General features: G+C 47.3%; 1 protein-coding gene across 1 annotated transcript in view; it reads left to right on the forward strand.

Moving 5' to 3' along the window:
- PI4KA (phosphatidylinositol 4-kinase alpha) overlaps positions 1 to 16,235 on the forward strand; it is a 146,525-nt gene that overhangs the window by 94,828 nt on the left and 35,462 nt on the right. Inside the window, exons 20-28 of the mRNA XM_023646776.2 lie at positions 3,815 to 3,923; positions 4,273 to 4,409; positions 4,596 to 4,729; positions 7,338 to 7,420; positions 12,431 to 12,501; positions 12,586 to 12,710; positions 13,846 to 13,927; positions 14,159 to 14,242; positions 15,502 to 15,591. Of these exons, the coding sequence (XP_023502544.2) occupies positions 3,815 to 3,923; positions 4,273 to 4,409; positions 4,596 to 4,729; positions 7,338 to 7,420; positions 12,431 to 12,501; positions 12,586 to 12,710; positions 13,846 to 13,927; positions 14,159 to 14,242; positions 15,502 to 15,591 (915 nt within the window). The remainder of the gene's footprint in view (positions 1 to 3,814; positions 3,924 to 4,272; positions 4,410 to 4,595; positions 4,730 to 7,337; positions 7,421 to 12,430; positions 12,502 to 12,585; positions 12,711 to 13,845; positions 13,928 to 14,158; positions 14,243 to 15,501; positions 15,592 to 16,235) is intronic.

Below are 16,235 nucleotides of genomic sequence, written 5' to 3' on the forward strand. Positions count from 1 at the left end.
GGGTGCCTGGCATCCAGGAGTAAATGTTCGGTAAACATTAACATTATCACTTTGATAGTATGTACATTTTTTTTTTCTTTTTAAAGAGTGGCACCTGAGCTAACAACTATTGCCAATCTTTTTGTTGTTGTTGTTCTTCTTCTCCCCAAAACCCCCCAGTACATAGTTGTATATTCTAGTTGTGAGTGCTTCTGGTTGTGCTATGTGGGACACCACCTCAGCATGGCCTGATGAGTGGTGCCATGTCCGCGCCCAGGATCCGAACCGGCAATACCCTGGGCCGCCCAAGTGGAGTGCGCCAACTTAACCACTCAGCCATGGGGCTGGCCCCTGATAGTATGTACATTTATTCACAGGAAAAATCTGGAAGGAGACAGCCAACTTTTAGTATTAGAAATGGAAGGTCAGGTGGAAAACTTCCATTTTTCACTCTATATACTTCTTTGTTGGAGTTTCCTTTCTATGAGTATGTACTACTTTGGTTATTTTTAAACCAGTGACCAGTACTGTTTCCTGCATATCTAGATTTCTGATCATGTAACCATTGTTGAAAAACTGGATTTCAGCCCTTCCTGACACTTTTGACATTTTTGAATCTGTTCCCCATGAGAAGTGCATGGTTTCGTCCCTCACTGCAAAGTAGTACCTTCTGTCACACATACTGCACTGTTTTCTTTCCAGGTCCAAGTCTTGCCTCAGTCAGATATGTTTTCCAACTTTTTATTATGAAATTTTAAAATATACATGAGCAGTTAGAAGAATTGAATAATGGACATCCATATACCAACTACCTAGATAAAACCGTTAATATTTTGTTGTATCTGCTTAATTCCATGACTGTGTTGGGGATATTTCCTGAAGTATATGAAGGTGAGTTGTAGGTGAGATCACAACTATTCAACCCTGGGCTCTGGAGCTGCTCTGTGCCACTGTTACATCTGGGAAGATCACAGTCCTTCTCTCATATATCAGACATCCAGTCCACGTCAGATTTCTCCCTGATTTCTTTGATAGTGCTTTTTTTTTTCAGTGAAGAAGATTGGCCTTGAGCTAACATCCATTGCCAATCTTCCTCTTTTTGCTTGAGGAAGATTGTCACTGAGCTAACATTTGTGCCAGTCTTCCACTGTTTTGTATGTGGGATGCCGCCACAGCATGGCTTGATAAGCAGTGTGTAGGTCTGCACCTGGGATCCAAATCTGTGAACCCTGGGCCGCTGAAGTGGAGTGCACACACTTAACCACTACACCACCAGGCAAGCCCCTTTGATAGCTTTTTTAAAATCCAGAATCCAGTTAGGGTTCATGCATTGTATTGGCAGTTATGTCTCTTTAGACTCTATTTTGGTCTTTTTTCTTTGATCCTGATCTTTTTAGGAGAAAGCAGGTCAGTTATCTTGTAACCTTTTCCTCTCAGCCTTTGCCCCTCCTGTGTCAGAGGCCAAACAGCACCCCTTCATTGTCTTATGGCCCTTCTCTAGAACCTCCTGGCTCCCTTCTGTCTTTCCTGAAGCATAGGAATGTGTCCCCTGCACAGGATTCTAACCAGCCATGGCTGTACCATGTCTGTCTCAGGATTCTTCAGAGCACTTCTTGGGCCTTTTCTGATTCCACCATAGTCTTCCCTTCCTGGGGATCAGGAGCCATCAGAGAGCAGGAACCCACCAGGCACTTCCAAGCCCACGTCCTTAGGAGGGAGCCAGAAAGTTCACAGGATGAGGAGTAGGACCACAAATCAAAGAGGGATTTTTGAGGGTCATTTTCTCTCACCTGTGCCAAAACCACTTTGGACCTCCCAGTCACTTGGAGCCTCTGATCCCATTGGTAGTGAAGTGTTCTGGAAGCCTGACCTTTTCCATAACCATCAAAGGCAAGTTCTCTTTATAGGACACGAGAACCTCTTAGCCACATAGACCTTGGACACCGAGCCAACGTTGCGCTCTGGGACCCCATCATGTCTCCATCATCACTTGGGACCTCATCCTAGGCAGGTCTGTCACCTCAAAGACAGTCAGTCCCACAGCCCCTTATTCTCAGACCTACCATCTCTGGTCATGGCAAGGTGGAAGCCCCTCATCAACTGTAATTTCATGGCAGTGTTCTATGCGGCTCTGGGCTTCCTGTCTGGAGACACCTCCGTCTGCTGCTGCCCTCCACAGTGCTCCTCCACCGCATCAGCACCTTCCCAGAGTCCACCCAGTACCCCCAGATCTCGACTGACTCTCCACAAGGACCCAGCATCCCAGTGGCTTTCGAGGAGAAACTGTTCGTCCTCCCATACAGCATGTTGCTGAGACCTGGGCCAGCACCTGCGCCCTCCCTCTGATTGTGGAAGAAACATGTTTATGGCAGGACTCTAGGAAGTACAGACAATTTTAAAAAAGAAAATGGAAACTCCTGGCAACCTAGCCACCTGGAAATGATATGTGGCTGTTTTTTCCCCCTTCTTTTTCTATGCATATATATTTATATACGTATATTGTAAATCTGTATCTTATTATTTATACATTTTGCATTTTTTTACTTGACATATTGTAAGTTTTGCCTGTCACCAAATATTCTTAGAAAATAGGATTTTTAATACACCGTAACTAATTCAAATATCGCTTTCAGGTAGATATTCAGTGTTTTCCTATTTATTTTGCTGTTATAACAAATGTTACATTTTTCTGCCTAAATCAGCTTTTTTTTTTTTTTTTTGATAGATTCCTAGAGATGAGATTTTAGGTGAAATGTTGGGGATATTTAGAATTTTTTATGCATATTATCAAATTGCTTTCCAGGAAGTGCACCAATTTATAGTCCTACCAGCCATGTGTGCGAGTGCCCATCTCGCTGTCCCCCACCCGCACCATGAGCATCATCATCCATCCCACCTCTGTGTCCCTGGCATACGCTTGGCACTCAGAAGTGTGTGGATTGCGGAGCCCTTCCCAACAATTGCAAGTTAATGATCACTGTGTGGGGCCTCGATGTCCTCTGCAGGTTCTGTGAGGATCGACTCATCCAGCCGGGTGTTGTGCACAACTTCAACCATTTTACATAACTGAGACGCTCTCCCTTCACACTGGCTAGGATACTGTTTGGAGTAGGACGCAGGGCCTTTAGCCCCTTACTCCTGTACCTCAGTAACTCTGCTTTTACTCGTTTCACATACTGGGATTCTGCCCAAGATTACTGGTTGAAAAGCTTGTGCTGCTGGGGAAGGTTTGAAAGCCACTTCTGGGACCCACAATGTTTCTCACGATCTCCCTGTTTCTCCCAATCACATCCCTTCACCTGAGCTCCAGCCCCAGTTCATTGTTGCCTTCCCCTAAGCAGGCCTTGGGCCTGCTGCTCCTGTGGCTGGACGGGCTGCACTCTCTTCTCTGCCTGCCTAAGGTTTACTCACATGCTAACATCGAGACCCGTGGCACCTTCTCCGCGAGCTCGCCACACTGTGATTGTTTGCTTACCTGCCTCCAAAGTAGGCAGAAAGGCCTTTGAGTGTAGGGTTTTCACCTCCCAGGCGCAATGCCTGGTGCATGTTAGATAATAAATGTTTGCTGAATGAATGAACATTTACTGGTGAACTTATTGAGAAGCATTGGTCATGGCTCACTGTGCCTTTTCAGACCCGGTCTGACTGACTCATTCTCTGAGAACGTGCTTGGAGAATGAATCTGTGGTTGATTTTATCTTATTTATACATTTTGCATTTTTTTATTTGACATATTGTAAGTTCTACCTGTGTCACCAAATATTGATTTTATAGCTGCAAGTTTTAGGGTTTCGTGAGCAAATAACCTTTTCTCCCTCTCTCCTTGGCTCACCAGCTCACCCGTCGATTGCCACCCATCAAGGAAGCTAAGCCACGGTTGCAGAAGCTCTTCCGGGATTTCTGGCTCTATTCCGTACTGATGGGATTCGCTGTGGAGGGGTCAGGTAGGGGTGTGTTTACTCTCTCAGGGAAATCAGAGCGCAGGGTGAGAAAACAGGTGAGGTGGGACTTAACCTGATTATGAATGTGCATGCCTTCGAAGTTAGTCCACATGCAGCTGCTGCTTCCTACAGGATTTGCAAATGTTACGCTTCCCCCGTGTAGTTTAGGGTTCTGAGAATACCACATATCTTAGGGAAAACTTGCCCAAGTTAGATAACAGACTTGTTTCTGTGCCCCATTTTGAGGATAATTGGCTGGAACAAAGGGCCCACGGCTCCAGACTTAGTGTCGACCCCACTGCAATGCTTCTTGACCAAGGTGGTAGGCTCACTCATGTGCACTCTCTTGCAGGACTCTGGCCGGAAGAATGGTACGAGGGGGTCTGCGAAATAGCCACCAAGTCTCCCCTGCTCACCTTTCCCAGCAAAGAGCCACTGCGTTCTGTCCTCCAGTATAACTCAGCCATGAAAAATGACACAGTCACCCCCGTAAGGATTCTTGTCCTGCCAAGGACAGATGATGCAGGGCGGGGGTTTGCTAAGCTTTCTTGAACAATGAAAGCAGATCCTTCGTTGTCCTTGTTAACACGTGTTAGCCACTAGGGTTTGCTCCTGGAGGAGCCATCTTCCCCTCCTGGTGTCCGTGTGAGCCCTTGAGCATTCTTTTCCCTCCAGGCTGAACTGAGTGAGCTCCGCAGCACCATCATCAACCTGCTGGACCCAGCCCCCGAAGTGTCCGCCCTCATCAACAAGCTGGACTTCGCCATGTCCACCTACCTCCTGTCTGTTTACCGGCTGGAGTACATGAGGTATGCAAGCCTTCACCTCCCTGCACTTCCACATTCGAGCTGATTTTTACATTTTTGTGCTTCTAGGCATGGAACTTTTTTCAACTCCTCCCAAGATATGTAAGCTTTCTTAGAAACAAACAACAGCACAACACACTCTGGTTTTCTTGTGTACTCCTCCTTCCTGAGCACCAAATGCCGAGTCCAATAACACCTCAGGGGTGTAACTCTTGTCTTCCCCACCGTACCCCGACGCCCATAGGAAATAGGCTTCTGAGTGGTCACAATAGATGTTGTAAACTCAGCCCACTTGGCTGGGCTAGAGCCCCTGTCAGGAACCAGCCCTCGATGAGAATGTGAGAATGCTCTAAGACACTCACTGAGCTGGTTTCCAGGACCACAGTGGAGTACAAAGAGCAAATGGAAGTGGGAGGGCAAGGGCCTGCTCCAAAGCAACTTGGTGGTCAGGATGCAGCTGCAGTCACAGTGGTCCTAACAGCTATGATAATTGTTATGATCTGTAATTGTCATTATGACAATACCAGTATTAACGTAGATTGAGTGGTTATGCCACGCCAGGCACTATGCTAAATTACGTGTTTTGACACGTTCTCCAGTAAGCCTATGAGGTAGCATTGTTGCATACCCATTTTACAGATGAGGAAACTGAGACACTGAGCAGTTATGTAGATTGCCTGAGGTAATAATCTCTGATTTGAATTGAAACTCTGATAGTCTCTTAAGCACTGTGCCATGCTGCCTCTCATAAATGAAGGCTGGAAAAAGCAGCCAACATGCTCGGAGCCCAGCCGCCTGTTAGCCAGTGTGGATGCTGCAGACCTGCTGTGGTAAGGCCTGAGGTATCCTGGGCTGCAGCTAATACACTAGCTACAGAGTAATGTATCCTTGTCACCAAAAAAGGTCAGATTATACTTAGCCTATTTGTTTAAGTCACGGGACTGGTACAGTAAGTTATAGAATAATGTCTTTCTCAAATGGTTTGAAAAAGAAAATATTAATTCTTACAGGAGTGATATTGGAAAATGCCACTATTTTAACCTTTATTTGATGCCACAAAACCCTCTGATAAGAGAAATTTTACTTGGAAGCTCAACATGTAAAAGAGATTAAGGCTGTTTTGGTTAAGTGGGAGTGAGCCCCCACGCTCCCACTCAGTTCCCTCCTTGCTGCCTCTCAGCAGCCCAAGGACACCACCACAGAACAGAATTTGAAAACTAGTGACCCATTCTCTCCCGAGTCCCACAGAGCCAAGGGGCTTTTGACTTTCTTTCCTTTTTTCATTATAATTTTTTTTCAGTTATAAAAGTAATAGGAGAACATTTCACTAAAACTTGGAAATAAGCAGAGGGGCGAAGAAAACAGCAAAATCTCCTGACCCCCTCAGCCTCATGTGCCTGCAGGCAGGGCTGCCTTCCACTTCCCACAAGTGTGCCCAGGAACGGTGATCTCAGCTTCTCAGGACAGCCTCTTGAGTGGGCTGCTAAAGGAAGACTATAAGGGGACGGCCCATGGCCCACAGGCAGTTCCCGAGAGTCAGTTCCTGCCTTGGGCTGCCTGCTGGATCCCAGGGAGTACTCTGTTAGCACAGAGAAGCACCCCTGAAGCCTTTATTCAAGAACTGCCTCAGATTCTCAGCCACTGGTTACTGGGAGAACTTTAAAACAACCAAGTGGAAAATGTGAGAAAATTTGTTAAAGCTGTGTGCCTGTGAGCACTCGAGAATGTCTGTGCTTAAAGCCATCCAGCCTGCCCTGCTGAGGCTTAAGTCAAGAAGGGTCGGTGCAGAAGTCCACGGCCACACTCTGCCGAGCACTAGCTGCGTAAGCGCGTGCCCATGCCATCTTAGCGGAGGCCTCCAAACCTGTCTGGCCCTCCACAGGGTGCATGAGTCAAGGGCATGCACTTCTTTCTCTTCCTTTTCCCCCAAGGTTAAAGATATTTTTTACTATAAAAGTAAAAATGTCCATGGTACCTAAAACAAAAAAGAGAAGAAAAAACACTGGAATGGTACAGAAGATGCTAAAGGTGAAAAATACAAGTCTCACTTTCCTAGCCCTAAATCCAGGGATCCCGCCTGTTGATAGTCTCTTGCTTTCCCTTCTAGAGATTTTGTAAGCATATGCAGGCATATATATCCTACACACACACAAGGCCCATGGAGGCCTTTAGGAAACCCAGCAATGGGATCATGCTGGACCTATTTCCCCTGCACCTTGCTTTTTCACGTAACACCAGGTCTTGAGTGTTTGTCTGTAGCAGCACATAATAATACCTCTCATTTTGGTGGCTGCATGACGTGCCATCGAATGGATGTACTTTGGTTTATCTGACCCATCTCCTGTTAATGGACATTCAGCCAGCGCTATTAGGGGAATCCTTGTGCACATAACCTTTTAAGACAGGTCAATAGTGATGAGTTGCTGGGTGTAACAGTATGGGAATGTTGTGAGAGATGGTGGACAGCACTCTCCAGAAAGCATGTGTCAGCATACACCCCTTTAAATGATGTAGGGCATCTGGTCTTTACACCTCACTAGTTATGGGCAGCATCTGTGATAGGGAGGGCCTGGATTTTTCCAAATTTACTCAAAGCTGTTCTCATTGTTAGGGTACTACGCTCAACAGATCCTGACCGCTTCCAGGTAATGTTCTGCTACTTTGAAGATAAAGCTATTCAGAAAGACAAGTCTGGTAAGTTTATTTTTGTGGTACTCTGGTGATCAATTGAGCTGTAATAGTTAAAAAAGAATGTGACTCCCTATTTTTTGTCTACTTGGGGAAAATAGTTTTATGAAGCTACATATACATTGGAAAGATCAGCATAGAACATATAACCGTGAAAAATACATCTTTCTGGCTCTGCCACTGCGGTGAAGGCCCAAGAGCAGACAGTGGGTCACTCATGCCCACCATCAGTGCTCATGCGCACTCCAGCCCCCAGAGTTCAGTCCCTGATCCTGTCCTCTGCTGAAAGGACCCTGGACTCCTCAGATGGTTGTTGATGGACCTAGAGCTTCTTGTTGTTGCCAGGAATCAGTCATGCTTTTTAAATATCCAGAGCGGGCTGAGAGGACCAAGAAGGAATTTAAAGGACTCCCGGTGGACAAATTATCATACTTTGATCATGAGTACATATTTTTATTATTTTGCTTAAAAGAATGGCAAATATACTAGGATATACATATGTGATATGTATATAAATATATATGACATATATATTTAGATATATAAAATGTTTATTTCTTCTATTAAGTATTTGTGAAGTAGTTGTTTCTCTTGTGTAATCAGGAAAAAGGGAACACCAGAAAAGAGCCACACAGTCCAGGAAGAGGCCCAGCACCCACGATAGGGTCATACCTGGTCTCAGGAGGTGACCAGGTAGAAAGGGCATCCAGAAGGTGATGGGTAGAGGCGTCCCACAGAGTCGCCAGCTAAAGCTGTTCTGTTAGCCAAGAGTAGCCCTTAGAGGGCTTGGTGTGGGGTACAGCCCCTGTTCCTTGCCATGAGGGGCTCCACACCTTGAGTGTCCTGCTGATTACGAGGAGACCCCACTCAGAACCACGAACACTTCCAACGACACCATCAGGCCAGGCCAGAATGTCAGGGCAGTGGCTCAGGACCTGTGGGCCACATCCGATTTAAGGGCTACATCATTTCTGGGAAAGTTTCAGAATACAAAAATCTTGGCAAGCCATGCTATGGTAGGCCGTCCCACATGTAAAAGTAGAGGAAGATGGGCATGGATGTTAGCTCAGGGCCAGTCTTCCTCAGCAAAAGGAGGAGGATTGGTGGCAGATGTTAGCTCAAGGCTAATCTTCCTCAAAAAAAAAAAAAATTCGTAAATTTAGTACAAATAAAGTGCAGTTAGTAGTAAGGAGTCCTTTCCATGCCAAAAGCCATTGGCACACTGAAGAATCTGTCAGCTTGTTCTTGCCAGTGGGGGCCTAATCCCCAGACACTTCTGTACCATTTTTTTCTTTTGTTGAAAAATCAATCCTTGAAGAAATCTTTTAAAAAAATCAAACCAGGGACTCTGAGATGCTGCTTCATGTAAGACCTTTATCCAGTAAGTCCTTTGTAAAGCACTTTGCACTCCTGCACAACAGAGTTGGGTAATTAGGTGCGTGAATTTATTTTTGTGGGGTTGGCAAGGAAGGGTGATATGAGGGTTCTCTGAAAGCTCCCTCTGCTGGCAGTGAAGGGAGAACTGGAGTGAGGAGAAGCCAGTTAGAGGCCACAGCGGAAGGTGCAGGCAGGCCGTTTGTACGGAAGGAAGCCCCTCCCACTGGGGTGCAGGATACAGGAGAAGAGAGCCGCCACACTCAGAAGGCCTCACACACATGCCCCAGGACCATTTCGGGGTGTAGTAGAGGTACTGTTAACCACTGGCTGAGCTTTTCATTGATTTGCTCCCTCCATCCACCCAGTGCTTGTTTATTTAGCAGCTATTTTGTGCAAGACAGTTGGGTCACCCTGAGATTCTTTGCTTCTAGGAGGAAGAGTAAGCAACAACAAAAAATTGAGACCACCAGCCCCTAGGGGCTCAAGAACTTATCACATTTTGCCAGCCTCCTAATGATAATATCTAGAGACTGAATCAGGTGCCTTTCTGAAGCTAAATATTCTCTCCTAAGCTCTGTTTTTCTGTTTCTGTGTCATAAAAAGAAATTAAATTGCACTGGGGACTGATTTGCTGTTCACAGACACTTGTAGTTTTCTTGGTACGCCATACTTTTCCACATGATCTCAAATGGATTATTTGTTTTTGTTTTGAATATGGTACTTAGGTTAAGCCAATAAATGCTCAATAAACCTATTGAGTTTACTTCTCCCTTCCTTTTCTCTCCTAAAACATGAGAGGTGGAAAGGAAATATCTTTGGAGACATATTATTCATGAATTTTCAGAACCAACCAGGAGAGAGGTTATATGAAACATCTACCACCTCCCAAAGAGGATGGCTGGCGCCTCCTCTGTGCAGGTGTCAGCCGAGCCTCCTGTGCTCCCGCAGTGCAGGACGGGGATGGCAGGAGCCTGCTGCTTGCCTGCCGGCAACCCCGTTGGTCAGTACACTGGTAATCCAGAATTAGCCTGCAGTGCAAAAGGGGAGTGGCTTTTTTAAGTAAAAAATATACTAGCAAAAAAAAATATATAGCATTTTATTATAATTATAATAATTATAATAAAATTATTATAATGATAATGATATATCATATTATATTATTGTATAATTATTCTTATGATAATGATTGGCATCTGACCACCATCTGATTATTATTTATTAGGAACTTACAATTTCAGTTTCCTAAGACCTTTATGGAAAAATATTACACTAAATGCACAGCCCCAAAAACGAGATTTCACCCACCAAACCAGCCTCTCTCTTGGGGCCGGCCCCGTGGCATAGTGGTTAAGTTCATGCACTCAGCTTCGGCAGCCTGGGGTTTGCAGGTTTGGATCCCTGGCACAGACCTACACAGCACTCATCAAGCCATGCTGTGGCAGCATCTCACATACAAAATAGAGGAAGATGGGCAGGGATGTTAGCTCAGGGCCAATCTTCCTCACAAAAAAAAAGAAGAAGAAAGAAAACAGCCTCTCTCTACACTTGGGCATCTGTCCAGGTCACACTAATCACTTTTCGTATCTGAGAGCTAGTGGGCCCATTTATCCTGGTAACAAGGATATGAGGTGCCTCTTTATGTTTCAGGCTCTGCTGGTCCCAGGGTACAGAGGTGCAGCACCTGCCTACTCTCTCTGCCCTGCTGGCCTTGGAGCCCTGTCATTTAGCCATCCTAGGTAAAGACACTGGGTAAGAGGGACAGCGTTGTGGAGGACGAGTTGGCTGTTTATTACACTTCTCTCCTCAGCATTGTGATCTCATGCTGTGCTGTTGCTTTTTAAAATCTGCTTTGTACCCCAGTAACAACGAGCACACCCAGTGCCCAGATCTTGGTTTCTAAATACCATTCTCCAGTAAAAGGAACCAAGGCTCCATGGAGAAACGGTTGATTCTAGGGAGGGCTGGAGCAGGGAAGTACAAGATGAGCCTGGGGTACCTTGTAGTGCCAGTAAAGTCATGCTAAGAAAGAGAAGAAAAAGAAAAAGCGTATGGGCACATCACAAGAACACAGGAGCCAACCTGAAAGAGCTCCAAGCAATCAAAGCTCAAACAATTTGAGCAACAAACAACGATGGGATTGGATTCAGCGGATGCATTACCCAGCGAATGCAGTAAATGTCCGTGAGTCCATACTGATTAGGTGATTGAATAAATAAAACATGGGGAAGAAGGGACAAACCTTCCTTACAGAATTCCAATTACTAAAGGTAGAAAGGATAAGGAAAATAGAAAATTCCCATGAAAACCACAGAAGCTGCCATCTGCAGAACGCACTGATGGATGCTGGACTTAGTGGGCGAAATTTTATGGAGAAATAGGATATCTGCATAACCTCAGAATATCTTTCCCAAAGTAATTCCCAATTACTGTGGTGGTTTTAACTTAAGGCAACAGATTCTCTCCAGGAGGTGGTGCTTAATTCCTCTCCCTGAGTGTGGGCTGGATGCAGTAACTCACTTGTAAAGAACAGAGTATGGAAGAGGAGAACTAGTGACTGGACGGTGGGAAGCCTGGCAGATACACTGTACCCTGGTGATCAAGGTCACCCTCACCACCGATAGGAGATAATTATTTCATATCCCCCCTGATATGATGCATATTTTCCCTGGAGTCCTATAACCTTAGTCTAATCATGAACAGGCATCAGACAAACCTAAATTGAGGGACATCCTGCAAAATACCTGTGCTCGGGGCTGGCCCTATGGCATAGTGGTTAAGTTCAGCATGCTCTGCTTTGGCAGCCCGGGTTTGCGGGTTCAGATCCTGGGCGCAGACCTATACCACTCTTCAGCCATGCGGAGGTGGCAACCCACATACAAAATAGAGGAAGACTGGCACAGATGTTAGCTCAGGGCTAATCTTCCTCAAGCAAAAAAAAGAGGAAGATTGGCAACTGATGTTAGCACAAGGCTAATCTTCCTCAGGAAAAAAAAAATACCTGTGCTCTTCAGAAGTGTCCAGGTCATGAAAGACAAGAACAGATTGAAGAATCAGCACAGACTCGGGGAGACAGGAGACATGATGAGTAAATGCCACATGATGTCCTGGGTGGAGTCCTGGAACAAAAAGGGGTACCAGCGGGAAAATGGGGGAAATCCAAATAAATCCTGATAAATATATCCTTATAAATCCAAATAAAGCCTGACATTTAGGAAATAATATTGTATCAACATCTGTTTCTTAGTTTTGACAAATGAGATATTAATATCAGGGGAAGCTGGCTCAAGGGTATGTGAGAACTCTATGCTCTCTTCTGCAACTCCTCTGTAAGTCTAAGATCATGTCCATACAAAATGTTTTTTTGCTTTTTCTCCCCAAACCCCCCCCCCCAGTACATAGTTGTATATTTGTGGGTCCCTCTGGTTGTGCTGTGTGGGACCCCGCCTCAGCGTGGCCTGATGAGTGGTGCCATGTCTGCACCCAGGATCCAAACCAGTGAAACCCTGGGCTGCCGAAGCAGAGCGTGCGAACTTAACCACTCGGCCACGGGGCCGGCCCCTCATACGAAATGTTTGAAAGGAGCTGGGTCAGGTCCCTTTCTGTTGATGCTCCTGACCCATGGAAACCTCCTCTTTTTAGGGATGATGCAGTGTGTGATTGCCGTTGCAGATAAAGTATTTGACGCCTTCCTGAACATGATGGCAGATAAAGTAAGCCTTGTCAGAGCTCAAGCCAGTGTCTGTGGGGGGGCATACAGAGGGCGCCTATTGTACCTTTCTCTTCTGAATCTCCAGGCTAAGACCAAGGAGAACGAAGAGGAGCTGGAACGGCACGCGCAGTTCCTCCTGGTGAACTTCAACCACATTCACAAGAGGATACGGAGGGTGGCGGACAAGTATCTGTCTGGTCTGGTGGATAAGTAAGTTCGTTTTCCTTCTAATGCTCTGTGTGTGTGCACGCACGTGTGTGTGTGAACTTGCAGATGTGGAATGCAGGGAAGAATCCTCCTTACATTGTTGGTCCAGAAAAGAAGGAATCAGAATTAAAACTCTTAAAGGGCGATGCAGCCTCCCACAGAATGTCAGTGAGTTTGCTGCAGAGTCTGGATTTTGCTCCTGCAACTTCCGCTTATTCTGAGCTATCATTGTTACTTATGGTATGTCTCCTTACCAGAGGGGTCATGTCCCTGTGTCTCTGAAACCCACCCTCCATGGTGAGACCCAGCCCACTCTCCCCTGCCACAGAGCCTCCCTGGCTTGCTCTGGAAGCTCTCAGCCATCCTAAGTATTATCTTCTAGCCCAGGGCTCAGCCAGAGGTCTGCTGGTAGAATTGATGTCTTCTTGGATCCTCAGAGAGGAAGGAAAGCCCACACTGACCTTTTTCCACTCTAGGCTGCCTGTGCTGGGAGCCAAAGCAGACTCTTGTGGGACATGCCCCCAAATAGACAAGAACCCTCAAGGGTAGGCTAGGCCAGCCTCTTTGCAGTGTGAAGGCCAGAGGCAGCAAACAGCCACACTAGGCCTGCTCACAGCTCCCCACAAGCGTCCAGACATTTTGGAGCCTGCCACAGATGCTGTGTGCCTGGTCCAAGCGGGACCAGAGGGCAAGTTCAGCATATGTGGGGCGTGTGTCTGAGGTGGGCCACCTGAGCAGTGGGCCACGATGAGTCATAGTGCAGAGACTGTCCTCCTTAGCCCTGAGGCCGCCACGTTCAGGAGCAGCTGCTTCTCTGTAGGGTGTCACGCAAATACTGCCATTTTCTCTTTGTTCCATGCTGTAAAAATATTGGGGAGCCCTGGTCAAAAACGAGGATCACTTAGAGGCAGTGGTGAGTGTCCTGGCTAGTGTGTAACCAATATAATGGGCGTCAGGTTGGGAGCATGTCACTAGGGGCCATGTCTGGCCCTGAGGAGTGGGGCTGGCAGGGGCCTGGGGAGTGGCACCCAGCTTCATAGACCTCCTGACCTCCTCCTACCACTGAAGCAGCTCTTTAAGGAACGTGGGTTCCTTGGAGATTTGGCTCCTGGGCCCTGAGAAGTGGCTCTTGGTGCAGGTTTCCCCACTTGCTCTGGAGCGGGACGGTGCTGAAGACCATGCTGGACATCCTCCAGACCCTGTCGCTGTCGCTTAGCGCCGTGAGTGTCCCTGCCCTCCATATGCCCAAGTGTAATATGTGCTATGAGTGGCTGAATTGGGGGTTGGAGGTCCAAATCCCACCCTGGCCTTTCCCAGTAAGCTGCCACAAGTTTGGAAGCCCGTCACAGGCAGGACAAGTAGGGGAAGGGAAGTAGAGGCTCTGCTGCCCCGTGTTGGCTGGAGGCACAGCTCAGGAAAGGTGGGTTGCAAGAGCCCTGTTGTGCTTTCAGGATATTCACAAGGACCAGCCTTACTACGACATCCCCGACGCCCCCTATCGGATCACCGTTCCTGACACCTGTGAAGCACGAGAGGTAGGCCCAGAGTGGTCCCCTTATTAAGAGCCGTTTTCACTGCTGTCGCCTGAGTCAGTCAAGGCTGGCACTTTCCATACATTCTGTGACTCACGCCCCAGGAGTGTGGGGTGTGAGTGGTACTGACCCCATCCCACAAGTGAAGAAACCTCAGTTGCCAGGGTCACCCCATATGAGCGGGATGGTGACTCATTCCCAGGTCTGTCTGTCTGTCTGTGAATCCTGTTCTTGCCACTCAACCATGCTAACTCCTAGCTCTTTTCTTGGTTCAGCTGCCAAAGAGATTTTCAGCTACCTGTCAGTTTATAGTGTCTCAAAGTCGCATTCAGCAAGCATGACTTTCAGACGAGCTTCACTGCTCTGAGTTGTGCTAGCTGTCTGTTAGTGTGGTAGTAGAGAAACATGACTTTGGCTTTGTGCTGCGCCATGGGAAGCAGGCAGAGTAAACAGCTCCAGATAAGGAAGATGTGCCCTGCTAGATCAGACTCGCCCTCGCTGTGGCAGATTGGGGCTCACCTCAGGCTAGACTCACCCAGCCTGGGGCTGGGTCACGTCCCAACCTCGGCACCTCCCAGCCAAACCAGGTGCCCACAGGAGTTCCCCACCCAGTGACAAGGTATGTGCAGTGGTTTTTACCTCTGGGACCTGCCTTGCCCTTCAGTGACTGACTCAGGACACGTGTTGCACTGTGGCCATGTGATGGGCTGTGTGTGTGTACCCTGCCACACAGCCTCATGAAAGAATTACAGACCAGGATATGTGCACACTCCCTGTACCTGGGAGCCTTGGTGTTAGAACACCGTCACTGTGTTAGTTGCCAGGGTTGCTATAACAAAGTACCACAGACTAGAGGCTGAAACAACAGAAGTTTATTTTCTCCCAGTTCTGGTGGCTGGAAGTCCAAGTTCCAGGAGTCAGCAGGGTTGGTTTCTTCTGAAACCTCTCTCCTTGGTTTGTAGACGACTGCCTTGTCCTGTTCCCTCACAGGGTTTTCCCTCTGTGCGTGACTGTCATAATCTCCTCTTAGAAGAACACCAGTCAGAGTGGGTTAGGCCCCACCCTGATGACCCCATTTTAACTTAATCACCTGTTTAAAGACCGTATCTCCAAATCCAGTTATATTCTGAAGTTCTGGGGGTTAGAGCTTGGGTTTTGGGGAACACAGTTCAGCCCATAAGAGTAACTAACTACAGTATGCAGCTGGCTGTCCTCTGACAGTCCAGATACACTGACTTTGGGTGGATCACGCCCTCTTCCAGAGCATCGTGAAGGACTTTGCTGCACGCTGTGGGATGATCCTACAGGAGGCGATGAAGTGGGCGCCTACGGTTACCAAGTCCCACCTACAGGTACTGACTTGAAATCATCAAAAAGCAATCTTGATAAGTTCCTTCCAGCTATACAAAGAGCTTTACACAGACACAGCAAACTCGAAAGAGAAACAGCACTAGTGTGAGCAGAGACATAAACAGTCTAGTATTGGAAAATAATAGGAGCCTGAGAGGCTGATCTGTGTTAGGAACACCTTGTGGGGTAAATGTACTGGTCAGGGCCTAGGGGGGCAGGTGTGGTGGGATCCGTGGGTGGGCAGGCCCAAGAACCTGACCACTTAACCAGGTGAGGTGCCGGGTTTGTGGTAGGACTTGGGGCTGCTTGCAAGATGGGTGAGGGCAGTGTTGGGGGCTGGGAGGCGTGGCAGGCCGGCAGCAGCAGCAGCTCCGAGGGCAGAGTGCACTGCATGCACCTCCACTGAGTGCAGGGCCTGGAGCGAGGCTGCTGAAGTGGCAGCAGAGCTGGGACTCATCCCCGCAGAGCTCTGTCTAGGCTGCACATGTAGCAGCACGTGAGTCCCTTCAGACCAAAGCACTGCCTGTAAAGTAAAATGACTGCAAGGTGAGCCATTGTTGAAGATGGTCAATCAGAGACAGAACAAAAACACCACAATATGTGAGAGGAAAGAGTAGCCTTAAAAGGGGTCAAAGATAAGGAAAAT

Source organism: Equus caballus, chromosome 8 (assembly GCF_041296265.1).
Source record: "Equus caballus isolate H_3958 breed thoroughbred chromosome 8, TB-T2T, whole genome shotgun sequence".
Classification (NCBI taxonomy): Eukaryota; Metazoa; Chordata; class Mammalia; order Perissodactyla; family Equidae; genus Equus; species Equus caballus.